The 15845-nt window shown below is 39.3% G+C and overlaps 1 protein-coding gene across 1 annotated transcript in view; it reads left to right on the top strand.

Annotated features, from left to right (window-relative positions):
• ush2a (Usher syndrome 2A (autosomal recessive, mild)) overlaps positions 1–15845 on the top strand; it is a 209824-nt gene that overhangs the window by 57125 nt on the left and 136854 nt on the right. Inside the window, exons 21-29 of the mRNA XM_055010958.1 lie at positions 265–423; positions 563–791; positions 1305–1428; positions 1608–1755; positions 3590–3871; positions 7124–7299; positions 7619–7766; positions 13132–13238; positions 15361–15484. Coding sequence (XP_054866933.1) covers positions 265–423; positions 563–791; positions 1305–1428; positions 1608–1755; positions 3590–3871; positions 7124–7299; positions 7619–7766; positions 13132–13238; positions 15361–15484 — 1497 coding nt within the window. The remainder of the gene's footprint in view (positions 1–264; positions 424–562; positions 792–1304; positions 1429–1607; positions 1756–3589; positions 3872–7123; positions 7300–7618; positions 7767–13131; positions 13239–15360; positions 15485–15845) is intronic.

Below are 15845 nucleotides of genomic sequence, written 5' to 3'. Positions count from 1 at the left end.
AAATTTTATGTCTGCATCTGCCAGTGTGCCATCACAGTCAGAACAGGCACAATAATATGATAATTCCAATACAGGAGAGGCTTGATGTTCTGTGCAATCAGAAAAAATATGTACATCTATCAAGAATTGGCCACAAGGATTTGAAATATCAGGATATCAGCAAAAATCCGTCCTGAATCACTTTCTTCTCTGTTTCTGTTTAATGTCAATATCAGTCACAGTTAATCTCTTTCTGTTTGACTCATGTTGTCTCTGTCTTTACAGCACCGTCCCAGCAACCTGCACCAGTAGGTTTTGCTCTCAGTTTCTCGTCCATTCGTCTTTCTTGGCATCCGCCCGACTCCCCAAACTCACACAGACTCAACTACACACTCATCAGGGATGAGCGGCCAGTGCAGACCATCCAAAGACATTATCCTTTCAGTATGTATCCACACAGTTTCTCACACATCATTATTTTCTTTCTTAATATTTCACACGTGGCACAAACATTATTTTTCTTTGTCTTCTATCAATCTAAGATCATTTCCAAACGTATTCTTTCAATCTTTCCCCTTTTCAGGCCCTGAGTCATTTGAAGATGTTGGTTTGTTTCCCTTTACCAGCTACACCTACTGGCTTGTAACCGCTAATGTAGCTGGTGCAACAAGAAGTGCATCAGCGTCATACCAGACTTTAGGTGCACCACCTGATGCTGACCAGCTCCATTTAACCCTTGTGGGACGACCGGGTCCTACCAGTGCTAGCTTTAACTGGAGCACACCACGAAATGATACAGGGCCAGTGGAAAGGTAAGGGGCAAGGGAAAACAGGGGATATTGTTCAGCATTTAGAGGCAGATCACTGTGGAGTACATAGACGGTCAGCAGATTCAGTTACACAAACTCCAACACTCCACCAATTCAAACTCTTAATAAATTTGCAACCTTTCTTGGAGAAACAAATTGACAGTGACATAAATTTGAGGAGAAGGGGACTTTAAGTTGTTTCAAATCGTATCAATGTGTAAAAGTTGATGAAAATGTACATGCCTAAAACATGGACTTGAGAGAATCAGTAAGTGGTATGACACAGCAGGGACAAGATAGTAGAGGATGGGTGAGATAAAACAGTGCTAGGCATTTGAACCAGTGACTTTACAGCTCATGTGGTGTATGTCTTATCCTGTTGGACTCTGTAACATTACAGTATTATTTTTTAACTGAATCACATTGCAGAACTATGTGGCATAGTGAAGCTACATGGTAAACAATGGAAAAATGAAGAGAAGTGGAACTGATTATTACAGTTTTTGTCTCCTGTAGGTTTGTGTTATCCTCCATGGAGTCATCTGGCAGAGCAGAATCCTTCATCCACTACTCAGGCTTATCTACTGAGGCTGTGGTGAGCGGTTTGAAGCCCTTCACCAAATACACTGTCAAACTTGAGGTAAGAGTGGCAAACAGCAAGTGATGATTCTCATTCCAAGTAAAAATATCTGTCAGTGGTGCTGCTGTATCTTCGAGAATATTGCAATCATGCTTGAACCACATTTTTTTGACAAATACGTATTGTTAGCATGAACTACCTTAAGAATGAAAACAACAAACTGTAAACCTTGTCTACAGGCATGCTCTTCTGGGGGTTGTACTTCTAGCCTCCCACTGCCTCTGCTGACAGCCCCTGCCCCCCCACAAAACCAGGATGCTCCCAGAGTCACTGCTACAGGACCTCATTCACTGCATGCTTCCTGGGACCCCCCCAGTCAGCCAAATGGTACGAACCAAACATACACACACACACACACATACACCCACACACAGACACATTGTGCATCTTACATAACGTCTAGCACCAAATACAGAAAAATATACACAAACTGTAGACACATTTGCATAACTAAGAATACATCGTGTTTATTTTAAGTATATTACAATTACATGACAGAGCGAATATATAAATTATTAATGTCTGTGTCACAATGAATAATACAGTAGAATAATCATGCAAACATACAGCACACATTTTGTAGACTAACACGAAACACTTTCCTTGTAGCATTGCTTTAGGCTTGAGTCATTCAAGAAGTAGGAGAATCAACCAATACACACACACACACAGAAATACACAGTGGACTGGAACTGCCTTTGGTAAATCCAGAGAGCTTTGTAATGGCTCTAAGGCTCAGTGTCATACAAAGCCCTGAAACCTGGGTTTCTCTCTGTTTGTGTCTCTTGTTTTTCTCTCACTGTCTGTTAATCTGTTTCCCTGCCAGCTTCATACTAAATCCACTTAGATTGGTTCCTCTGTATCTCCTACCATCCCTTAATATTGACATTTTTCTTGAACTTACCTGAGGTTGCCTCAACAACAAATTTGGTTCATTCCAGCTGTTTGAGAGAACATGGGTTTGAATAAGAGACACATGTATGAGAGCAAATGTAGCCCTTTCGTATTTTGGTTTCTTCTGCCTGTGATCATCGATTTTTGTAAAAATAATTAGTGATGGGCTGGAAGAGATCAGTTTTTATTATACAGCACAATAGTCCATCTGCCAACACTATTTTTTTGTCTTTTCTCTGTGAATGGGGGATACAAGCACAATGTGTATCTGATGGTCACTGAGACGTTCTCAGTTCATTTTGAAAGTGTGGAAGCTCTACAACAGTGGGGTTGTACTTTATCTTACATTATGTTCTTTGTCCTCAGGTTTTTTAGCACTCACTACTATAATACTACAATACTGAGACAATTTAAATTTGCTTTATGATGCCCTTAGCTTGCTAGACACTGTTTAAACTAAAGGCAGGTGTACGGAAATTGATTTCATTTACAATTTTAAATAACAACTCTTTTTCATCTTAGCAGAAAATTTATGTATCATTTTCAGATGTATGGACTTTTAGACTAACCGATACAGTGAAAACCCATAAATTATAGGCTAATGCAAGGTCCATCATAAACTGATTTTTTCCAACATTTTACATAATAATTTGTGAGTTAGAAAGGATAGTCAGTAGTCACCTCCAATGGTAGTGTTTTGTTAATTGGTTGTCTAAAGATAGGTTACTGTTGTGACATATTTAAAATAAAGCAGTTGTAAAACCTACTCAGTATGCACTGCATTTATATTAGACAGGAGATAAAGGGAGAAGACAGGCATGTAAAAATATTCAAGAATAAAGCAAGCAAGTTAAGGAGAGAGTATGCAGCATCTGTTACCAAAGGTCCCACATTAGGCCTCTATATTATTTGATGTTGTTTATATTTTATACTTACAGAAACATTTCGACAGTCATTTATTCCATGGTGAGTCTGTAAGTCTCTTAATGTATTTTAGTGCTACTCTGTCCTCATTCTAACCCAGCTCTGTTATTTTCATATTAACAAGTGGAACAGAGCATATGAGAGTAGGACAATAGTCTGGTTCCCACCAGAGAGCAAAACAGTAAAACTGTCTTGCAGTGTTTCCGTAACAATCTCTGCAGCTGAAATTGTTGCTTTCCATATTTAATTTCAGCAATAACTATTTGGTGAGGAGTTTTGTTTTGGTCATCACAACTAATCTCTTGCAGACTGCTTTGATTTAACTTTTTTTCTTTCGGGTCAGGTGTTATCACAAGGTATGAGGTCTTTCTGCGTGGACCAGTGGAATCACAGAACCTTTCCAGTTTTGCTGCTGAGAAGAGAGTGTTCTTCAGCTCCGGTTGGCTGGATCCAAGTGTTTCTCCAGAAGCAAAGCTAAGCAATAGAAGCACAGTGTCACCCCCTGAAAGCAGCGCCATTGTAACGGGTCTGCAGGCATTTTCAACATACCAGCTGAGAGTTGTAAGCATTAGTACTGCAGGAAATGTCACTTCAGGGTGGACCACAGTGCGCACCATGGAGGGAGGTTTGTATGAACCATGGTCATGGTTAAACTTCACTTTTTGTTATTTAGTCATGAAGTGTATTTCAGTTCAATGAAGCAATATCAGTGTGGATTAGGTAGGTAAGTCGGCAGGAGGGCTGTAATAATTGGTGTTTTAAAGACAGCGGTTTAATATCAAACAAAATTACTTCATAGTCTTCAGAAAGGTAATTTCATCGGCCAAAGATATATTCTTTGCCAACTGGCAACCAGTGCTGGCTGAGTGGTGAGTCCAGTCAGGATGTTTATAAGCTGGATTTTCTCCCATGGGCATTACATGGTGGCTCCACAAAAATGGTACTACATTTGTATTCTCATTCAGAAACATAAAAATAAAAACATACATATGTATTTTTATAGAATAAATACTGACCTAAATTTTGCTTCCTTATGTGAAGTCACATAAAGTTGCTTCTCAGTAGGTAAATGAATTTTTTTTATCAAAATTAAATGAAAATTACTTCTGAATGCTTGATGTTATAGTTTGTTTACTAAAAAAAAGGAAAGTTGTGGGGGGAAAATTCAGAGAAATCCCAGATCTAAATACTCACCAAAAAATGGCGGTGGTAAAAATCTTTTTCCATCCTTTTTTCACAGATGTAGATGAAATAAATTCCATTTAATTAAATAAAACAAAAACAAAGAGTGCTAGATGGGAAGGCAGGAAGTGAGGAAGGAAAAAGGAAATAAAACTGTATGTGGGGGAGGGGAAACTCATTAAGATATTTGAATTTCAAACAGATGATATGGCTCATTAGGACTAAACGATTGCCTCCAACATCACTCTAAGCTATGTGTCTGGATAACAAGCATATGATAACACCATTTTAAATGTGGAGTGTGTGTCCCTGTTTGAGTGCGTTCATGTGCTGCGTTAGAAAGAAAGAATATGACTGTGGTTATGTCTATCATGAATCACATTTCACAGCATATTTCACAGTTAGATGCCATCAACAGTAGAATAAAGAATCATTGTCTCTAATCTGTCATGTAATTGTGGCTATCACAACCGTAGAATTATGGAATACTTAAATCCATTAAGTCCACATAATATCCACTAAGTCTTGATTTTTAATGTTACTTTGTGTCAAATTCAGCTTTTTATTTTAACTGTAAAAGGTTCATTTTTAATGCGTTAAGAGTCAGTCAAAGGAAAAAAAGCACCAAAATATTAAGAAATGTAAAATGAGTAGCTTAACCCTTTACATCTCAGTGATTAGCAACAAATTTATGGTTATACTCTCAGATACACATCATCTAAGGAGAAATCCATCTTTTTCGACACAGTATATTTCACTGATATTAAACAGGAATAAAGTGAAATGAATGTAGAAGCAAAATAAGCTTGCCCTGTTGCTATTGGCAGTTGAAGACAAGGTATGTTTTAGAAAAGTTTGACTAAAAACTTGGGGAATACATTTAAAGTGATGTAAATATAGATTTTTCTTCAACAAAATTTAAATGGTCACTATGACTTTTCAAATTCAATTCAGTTCCCTTTTTCATAGAATTTAAATTTGAAACATGTTAACTTCACACAGAAAGGTGATTATTTATACACCACTTAATCCTCATTAGGGTTGTGGAGAGGCTGGAGCTGATCCCAGCTGACTCAGGGTGAAGGCAGGGGACACCCTGGACAGTTCACCAGTCTATTGCAGAGTTACACATAGAGAACAGAGAGATACTCTCACATTCAAAACTACGGACAATTTAGAAATATCATATTTTTCAGCATATATTTTTTTTTCTGGGAGGAAGCCAGAGAACCTGGACAAAACCCACACATGCACAGGGAGAACATGCAAACTCCATGCAGAAAGATCCCAGGCCGGGACGTGAATCGGGGATCTTCTAGCTGCAAGGCAACATTGCTAACCACCAACCCACTGTGCAGCCCCCTTACAAATTTGTATATGAAAAAAAAAAATTCTAAAGGATTCCTTTTGCAGAAGCACTTGGCAACAGCAGGATGAAAAAGCTCCCTTTTACCAGAAAGAACCAGGCACTGGGAGGGTGGCCATCTTCGTCGACCAGTCGGGGTTAGGGGTCACATGAGTCCCAGGTTTCTTTTCAGTCACTGACTGTTAAAATCCAGAAAGCATCCTTTTTAATTTCACAGAAAATCTTCAGATAGCTACAATAAGTCATGGATTTAAGATGTATCTTAGAGAACTGTAACACTGCTGGTGTTTAAATGTTTCCATTTACAAGAGACAAAAGGTCTCTCTCAATACAGGGTTTGCCAGATTTGAGCTCCTGTACCTGAACTTGGCAAATTAACATGGGAGTCTTGACTCCCATGAGGACGGAGTGAATATCTGCTATTTGAATAGTACTTGGTCTGTGACTGATGCCCCACAACACAAAAACAGACAGACTCAAGGTGCATGTCCACTACATCCGTTTTTCCCGCACGTAAACGCGGCGTATCTGAAAATCACATGGATGGCGGGCGGTCACTAGCGGGACACAACATTGTCACATGACAGCGCTCGACCAACAGCAGGCCGCTACATGGTCACGTGACAGCACTTTCAGCTTGACGGTCCAGCAGACGTGTCGGATAAACACAGCGGCTCGGCCGCAAGCTTTCTTTTATTTCGAAAACACTTCAGCGAAAAGTATTTCTGAAAGCATTTGAGGCGACAAATAACCTGTGCGGCAGCTGAATCTGTTCTCCTTTTAGGTCAGCGATGGCTAGTTTAGAAGTTTGAGGAAAGTTTCACGATGCCTGGAATCTCCGCACACCGCATCGAATTTGCATAAAATAGAAGTCAAGTCTACTTTATGCAAATGAGCTCTGGGTAAACACACTGGATCACAGCTGGAAACGCACCCTAACCGGACCAGCATGCAACATGCAGTGTGTTTGGAGCTGCCATCTGGCTACTGCACAGCTTATTTATCGCCTCAAATGCTTTCAGAAAAACTTGTTGCTGAAGTGTTTTCGAAATAAAAGAAAGAGTTTGTGGCCGAGCCGCTATGTTGTACAGTTGTGTCAAAATGTTAAACTTATATTCCAATATTTAATACAATTCACTACAGTATTTAGTTATGTGTTAGTAATTATTTCATATCTACATAGTGGTTTGTTCAGATGATTTCTAATATTTTCAAATTATTTGCATTTGATTTGTTAGTGATTAGTTAACAGTTGGTTGATCTGTAACTAACTGCTAAAAATGATCTCCATATTTTTTCATGTGCCCATGCTTGTGTCCATGTTTCCAGTCCCAGAGTTTATGGCCTCTCCACAAGTGTCTGCACTGTCGTCTACCAGTCTGAAAGTTACATGGAGCTCTGCCGAGGGCCAAGGGGTCATCGCCAGAGGACAAGTCACAGAATATCGGGTCAACTTGCTCACTGAACAGACCACCAATCCTTATGCTCCTCCTGTTGTTAATCAGGTAAGTGCACACACAGACAGGTGATTGGACTTGAACTTGATTTGGAAAAACCTTCAAGCTTACCTACAGCCTTCAGTTGGGTTAAAAATGTGCCAATGGGTAGAAGTCAAAGTAGAAAGATTATAAATGTGTAGAGGATTGTTTTTACGGGACTAATGCTATTGAATTAACTTATCTTACTTCTAGCTGATATTTGAGTCTTCTTGGCTTCATTGTGGAGACAGTGGTCTGCTCCTTTTCTGTTGCTCTCTTGTCATTATCTGTCTTATCTAAGTTTTAATTGCATGTCTCTGTCTCTGTGTTTGTCTCTGTTTTCCAGGTCTTGCATAGGGTGGGACCATTGTCACAGCCTGTTTTTATAGTTAAAGGGTTGAAGTCGTACCATGTGTACAACTTCACTGTCACACTCTGCACAAAAACAGGCTGCATTACCAGTCTGCAAAGCACAGGACGGACCCTAGCAGCAGGTAGGGAAAAAAGATACGTACCCAAAGACGCATTAAAACAAAAAAGAAGAAAAGTACACATTGCCTCACATCAGTAAGCAGCAAATAGAGAAATGGTGATAGTGTCCAAATATTGCGTGTTAAAAGGATAATAGCAGCTCTGCCACACACTGATTGTATTATTAAATCATTAGCGTGTGTGGTGTTCTCTTCACAGCAACTGCAACACAAGCCTTTGACATATGCACACACTTCTACAAGCACACAGTCAGTCATCGGGTACTTGAGAGGAGACAGCATTGGTCATGTTAACCAGAGGGGATATTCATGGTGCACGGCAGTAAAAACAATTTACTGTTAATTACAAGGAGAAAAATGTGGCGTAGCACACACTTCCTGCTGCCCATGAATCAAACACACAGTTACAGAAACACACATGCAACGTCTCTCTCTCTCTCTCTCTCTCTCTCTCTCTCTCTCTCTCTCTCTCTCTCTTCTGTAGATTTATAACCATTATGGAAGTCAGATGAATTAGCTGTGTTTAATAACTCAGGCACAAATCTCTGGGACTGAGATGAACATTAATTGATCAGTGTAGGATGACATAGATACACACACACACACACAGACAGACAGAATTTTTATTTAAGGCCTTTATCTGTTTCTCTCTTGACAGTCTGTTGCTTTCTCACTTTTTCACTGAGTCCATCCTTCACTTCTATCTCTACCTGGCTCTTTCACTTAAACACAAATAGCACATGGCAGCAGAGGAACATGAATCACTGCAGTATACATATTGTACTCACGCGTGCACTTGACCCTCCAACACACTTTTCCATCTGTTCACTAACGGTCTCTGTGCTTGCTGCTCATGTTATGTTTTTTCCTGTTTTGTTTTTGTTTTGTTTATCTCTTCAGGTGAATAGACAATGGGTGCACAGAGTGGTTGTGGAAAAAAAAACTTTCATCTATAAATACTTGCTCAGAGATTTCAGCTTTTGAACGTACTCTAAACAGCTGCATCTGTTGACATAGCGAATATTTTCATTTCATACAATTCTCCAAAAGTCATTCCTTGTGTTTATTGTGATGAATGATACTTCATATTGTAATCGGTGGACTTTTTAAATGTATTTTTAATGGCTACATCTGTTGACACAGTGACAATGTTTATTTCAAGTGATTCCAAAGACTTCTCTTGACTGTAATACTGTACAATTCAATATGGCTTATTGTACCCAGTTGACTTTTTGAATGTATTTTTAACAGCCACATCTGTTGCCACCGTTTTGTTTCATCCAACGCCAAAGATGTCCCTTGTTTCAACTATAAGAAATGATAATGGCATATGCCGTTAGGCACTTCTTTTTTTTAATCTCAAAACAATTTGCATAGCATGTGCTTCTCCACTGGGTGTTGAGCTTCTGCTGTTGCACATCTCTTATCACTTTTTCTCTTTCAGTTTAACTATAATCTTGACAATTCACAGAAAATATTCAACAATAATCTTTAGTGCTTAAATTAAGAGAAGGATTGGGAGATGCACACCTCATTAGTGTTATATAAAGCACTTTTTCCCCTTTAAAGAGGCTATAGCCAATCGACAGCAGGGAGCTGCTATACTTATAAAAAATGCTGTAACCATTTTATTTTTATTTACACATGTTTTTTGCATGCTCTTGCCAATTTTCTACAGTTATGGAAGTTTTGGACAAAATCATAAGCAATGTTTCATATTTTTATTCCATTTGCCTGTCTCATTTTTTTTAATTCAGAATTTTCTTTAGGGGCTGCACAGTAGCTCGGTGGTTACCACTATCGCCTCACAGCTAGAAGATCCCAGGTTTGCATTCTGACCTGGGATCTTTCTGCATGGAGTTTGCATGTTCTCCTTGTGCATGTGTGGGTTTTCTCTGGGTTCTCCGGTTTCCTCCCATGATTCAAAAACATGCTGAGGCTAAACTGGTGACTCTAAATTGTCTGTAGGTGTGAATGTGAGTGTGCTCTTTTGTCTCTATGTGTAGCCCTGCGATAGATTGGCAACCAGGGTGTGCCCTGCCTTCACCCTAAATCAGCTGGGAGAGGCTCCAGCGCCACCGTAACCCTAATGAGGATTAAGTGGTATATAGATAATGGATGGATGGATGGATGGACGGATTTTCTTTAGGATCAGAATTTTTTTACAGCCTAAACAACCCAAATCAACCCATCTCTTCACTCTTTGCTGAGCCAAATATACTACCAGACATTCCCATTTTGCTCTGAAGTCTTGTCCAAAGAGTCTGAATTTAACAAATGAAAAATTCAGATAAATTTTCATTATTTACTCTAAAATGCAGAGTTGACTGTATCATAAGTATGTTTAAATGTAACCCTTAGGTTTTTTTCTCTTTCCAACCCCATTATTAGAAATAATCCTAGGATAATTCCTACTTGTCACACTTGACTATTGAATGAAAGCATTCTGTGTAATTTGCCCAAAAATGTATCGTAAAATTCTTTAATTGTGGTCTTTAATCTATATTCCATTGAGATGAAATGAAAAAAAAACTTTATTTGTGGAGAAAATGATCTTCACGTTAAGTAGTACTCTTGGTAACGTGCACTTGAGCGTGCTACAGATGCACTGATAAATCTACCACACATAAGTTTGGGCCATTAGAGCCAGCTACCATCTGCTGTAAGTGAGCAGACAGCATCTGTGAAACCACTGGAGTTACACCAAAGCACATGACTAAACATTTGCGTGCACACTGAGACAGATGCAACGACGCAAGGAAAGAGGTCTCCGTCTATGTGTGTTGATGCATTTGCAATTGTTTCAATGTGTGTCTTTCTGCAAAGTTATCGATCACAACGTAAAGTGAGTGGCTAATCAGGGGCTGATGGTGATGTTTTATGTATCCTACATCCATAAAGGCTTGTTCTACAAGACATACACACAGAGAGACATACACACATACACACTCACACTGTAACACCACTCAACAGAACAGGAACTTTATTGATTTACGCATAATTGGCCTGAGGCCCTTCTTGAGAAGAGAAATATGCATGGCAAGGGATCGCCATGTCAATAAGTGGTGTGCTTATGTGCGTGGTGTAACTGTACGCTAAGAGCCTGTTAAGACATGTCAGTCGCTGTAAAAACAGGAAACACACACACACTCACATGCACAATTGCTCCTGGGAGCTGGCCCATGATTTAGCTGCTTCATTACCATGTCGGCAGCTAAAATTAACCTTTCTGGTGGACTGTTAACCTTGTGTGTGTGTGTGTGTGTGTGTGTGTGTGTGTGTGTGCGTGCGTGCGTGCGTGCGTGCGTGCGTGCGTGCGTGCGTGCGTGCGTGCGTGCGTGCGTGCGTGCGTGCGCGCGTGCGCGCGCGCGTGTGTGTTTGAGCATTTTCATGATAAGGCAAGTGGGTTTCGTCAAACTGAATGTGTCATAGTGTTAAGTCCATTTCAGTGAATTAACAAGCAGATACAATAAATGAATACATGACATTCAAAGAATACACAGCAGTATATTACAATCACACCAGCCACTAAGGAGAAAAGCTGCTTATGTCACACAAACATGAACACGCACTCAAACCCCTCCGCCCTGTAAGTTTGTAATGTTTTCCCTTGATATGAAAGTGTAGTAGATAGAAGACTGGTTCTGGCCCACTTGTGACCAGTACATACTGGCTGCTGTAACTCACAGCTATTATTGTCCTTAGATGTTTTTTCCCAGTATTGAGGTAACTAAATAGCTAAACAAAGAAAAAATGTTAAGTTTGCTGTTGGTTTCACTGACTGACTCCTAGTAATCCTGCCCATTACAACATTTTCATATTTTTACTGTAAATAAGTCCCAATTGTTTCCAGACAGCAGAGTTTGAATCCCCCTGTCATAAATCAGCCACAGATGTACACAGGTGTCAGAGAACATCTTGTTAAAGCAGCAGGTAATTTTACTTTGTTTGATGAAATGAATTTCAGAGTGGGAATAGCATAGTTAAATTCTTGATATTGCAGTTTGATTCAGAATTGATTTTTGATTCAATGCAATTTTTCATTCAGAAATTAGAAGGAGGCATCTTTTGGCTCTTAGTCCACTAATACAATGGTATAACATGATATTGCATAGTTTAGTTATGTCTGAGGAAATTACAAATACTAATAAGGTGAATGTCCTTGGTTTGCAAAGACAGAGGATTTATGTTTTCAGGTAGTTTTAAACCAATCCAGTCAAATATTTTTGTTTAGTAAAGAACCTAGAGGTGTCAATAGATCTGACGAGTAAGTTAATCAGTTATAATACCCTCAGCAACACTGCAGTCTCACTGAGGGTAAAGTAAGCAAAGCATTAACCTGCAACTGTTTCTCATTTTAGAATTTTATTCCATACCATCTTCATTACCGTAATTTTAAATCACATTTTAGATTTTGTTGTCTACTTTCTAAGTTTCTGCCCATGTTACCAGAAAGAATAATGTGTTTTTGAACATACAATGGCGTACATACAATGCAGGACATCAGTGTTTGAAGCAAGGCACATGTTAACACATGTATGTCTGTATGTGTGTGTGGCATAGTCAATGTTCTAAATGTCACTATAGCTCAATATCAATAGACTGGTAAGCTATCGATTGGCAGTAATTTATGGTTTGATGTGGCAAGATGAGGCGCCTAAGACAAGCTGTCCACTTCCCTTTTAAGAGCTCTATTAGAACTCACACTAAAGATGGACCACATGTGTGTCACTGAGAGCTAATTTACTCCCACCACAGACCATTTAGACAATTACTGAAACACACTCACACACACTCACACATACACAGAAACACAACGATGGAATGACACTTAATGCACACACATCTTTCTCATCTCTATACCAGTCCATCACTCGCTATGTTTCTCCCTCCATTCTTATATATCTTCCCTCCCCATATCAGCCAGTCTCTGGTTGATTTATTTATGATACATGTCAAAACTGCAAATCCAGTACCCTCCAGTATGTTTCAAGGGGGCATTTAATTTACCATCTAAAGTGAAAGAAGGAAATTAAACTGGCCCTCTATGAAATGAAAATTGTTCTTCTAACCAGTCTGTAGCATGTGCAGTATGAGAGAAGTAATCTAAAGATGCTTTTCAAGCGTGACACATTTTTATCATAATTGAAACTACAATGTTTAAATGTGTTGAATGCGAGTAAGATGGTTGTAGAGCACAACTAAAATGTGTCTGCATTTTAGATAGATTTTCCAAACAAAACATAATTGTAATGTAATGTAAAAGTAACAAAAAATTCATTGATTGACATAAAAATTGAATCAAAATACTAGTTACTATTTTACAGTCTCTGTTTTTCCTTACTTTTTCTTATATGTCTCTTTTTAGCACCAACAGGACTGTCATCACCTGGATTACACCCAGTAAATGAAACCACCATTCAGATAGACTGGGACCCTCCAGCTCAACTCAATGGTCCACACCCTCTGTATCAGGTAAGAGTATTGGCTTATACACTATATATGCCAGTTTGAAATTATTTTCTGTATTTTGTGTGTTTGTTTGTTTGGGTGTTTTGTTTTTTTTTTTTGCTAATGTAAATGTAGTTTAGCACTGTTGTCTTGGCTTCACCACCATTCATGACTCCTGGAAAATGTGTCAGATGTGACCATCTTACTTTTGTTTTAACACCACCATGAGATTGACATTTGTAGCTTTGAGCAAAATGTTTCAACATGTCTTGGATGAATTGACATGAAATGAGCCACACACATCCAAGACCCCTCAGGATGAATTGTAATCTCTTTGGTGATCCCTTGAAATTTCATCTAGCACCATCAAAAATAATGACATTCCCATCAGTCCCAGCTGTAGGCTACTTCATGTTTATTGCTAATTAGCAAATGGTACCATGCTAACACACTAAACTAAGATGGTTAACAAGGTGTATTGTACCCGCTTAACATCAGCATACTGGCACCAACATTTAAGACCTGGTGCAGCATATGCATGCGCCTGTGTGTGTGTGTTTAGAGAGCCCTTTATGTCTTAATGGGTTCATGGGTAGTTCGTGGTTCTGTATTTGTGGCTTATTTTTGCCAGAATTTTGATAGTATAGTAGTGATACAGTGGACTGTAGTTGATCCGTGATCGTGACAAATCCCCACCCATAGTTTGGCACATGTAACCCACAGAGTAATTACCAAGTTTAACCATGATAGTGTGAAACATACGCTACCGGTCAAAAGTTTTAGAGCACCCCAATTTTTCCAATTTTTTATTGGAAATTATATATGCTAATGTCTCATTGTACTCTGAAATGAAAGCATAGAACAAATAAACAAATTAAGTTAAAAAAAACCAATATGTATTCTAAATTTTTGACTCATCAAAGTAGACACCTTTGGCAGATATAACAGCTGAACACACTCATGGCATTCTTTCCGCAATGGAAATCAAATATTCTCCAGGAAGTTCTTCCCAACAGTACAGAAGTTCCCATAAATGTGTGGCACTTATAGGTTTCTTTGCTTTCACTCTTTTGTCCAGTTCATCCCAAACCAGCTCCATGGGGTTTAAGTCTGGAGATTGTACTGCTACTCCATGTTTTCAAGCTTATCATCTTGTTCTTTTTTCCTAAGGTGGTCCTGGCATATCTTTCACTTATGTTTTGAGTCATTATCTTGCTATAGGATGAACCCCTGACCAACTATTCTCATACCAGAGGGTACTGCATGGTGTTGCAGAATGCTGTGGTAGCCGTTTTGGTTCAGGGTTCCTCTCACTCTGTACAAGTCACCAACTCTGGATCCAACAAAACAGCCCCAGAACATCACGCTTCCTCCTCCATGTTTGACAGTTGATGTCACACATGGAGGAACCATCCTTTCGCCTACCTCACGGCGTACAAAAATCATGTGCGATGAACCAAGGATTTCAAATTTTGACCCATTAGTCCACAATACCTTCTTCCAGTCTTCAGTAGTCCATTGGTGGTGTTTCATGGCCCAGGCCTCTTTTTCTTATTCTGAAGTCCTACGAATGGATTTCTTGCTGCATCTCCACCTGTCAAACCTGCAACTCCAAGTCTTCTCTTCACAGTTGAAACTGAGACTTGATTACTACGACCACTATTAAGTTGTGCTCGAAGCTGTTGACCTGTGAGCCGCCTATCACGCATGCTGTTAACAACGTTAACGTTGATACTCAGAATAGCTGATGCCTCTGTAGACTGAGCAATGCTGAGAAAGAGGATAAACCCAAGTCTTTATTTTAAATGTTCACCTACTTCAAATGAGCCGTGATACTTCGACTGTGGGCAGCTATCTTTGTGACGCACCGTTGTCATAATCAGTTGTGTCGAAAATTTGCTTCAGCCCTAACATTGTACCCAGCTATCATTTAATGCTTCTCCTTTTATGTTTCTTGAGAACCGTTCATGCAAACAGCTTAGCACTCAACACTGCACATCCTTGGGTCTCCAGCAATACACCAAGTGTGAAATGCATCAGATGAATGTTTCTCAAGAAAAGCGATGAATAAACACACATACATAGGAACATATAAAATGTCCTTGATTTATTACTGAAATATTGTTATATGTTACATGTTTTCCAGGTGGAAAGGACAGATGTCTCTCTCTCTGACCCACAAAGTCCTGTTGTCAGAGGCACCAGATTCCCAGGAAACAGTTACTACCGATTTCCCAGTGACTCTCTTCCTGTCAACACTGACTTTACAGGTACTAAAGTATGTCCAGGTACATGCAGATGTCTGTGTAACTGAAAGTTTATTGTATGTATGTCTGCATTGCTGTGTGTTGCACATGTGTTGTATGTGATGTATGAGAGGACACGCCTGCGTTTTTGTGTTGTTCAGTGATTGCACTGCAGTGTCTCAGTCTTCCAGTGACATTCTTTTAGAATGACTTATCCAGTCATCTTAAAGGACAATTATCTTTCTGTTTACCAGCATCATTAGAGGGTTGAGCTGCACAGCCAAACATGTTCTGCTTCATCTGAGAACATCACCCAGTCTGACGCTCATAATTAATGACTGCTGATACTAATCAGTGGGATTTGAGCAAGCAAAGCTCTTTGATG

Source organism: Amphiprion ocellaris, chromosome 1, assembly GCF_022539595.1.
Source record: "Amphiprion ocellaris isolate individual 3 ecotype Okinawa chromosome 1, ASM2253959v1, whole genome shotgun sequence".
Lineage (NCBI taxonomy): Eukaryota > Metazoa > Chordata > Actinopteri > Pomacentridae > Amphiprion > Amphiprion ocellaris.
Note: the sequence above shows the minus strand (reverse complement) of the source record. Positions and strands in the feature narration are given on the sequence as shown.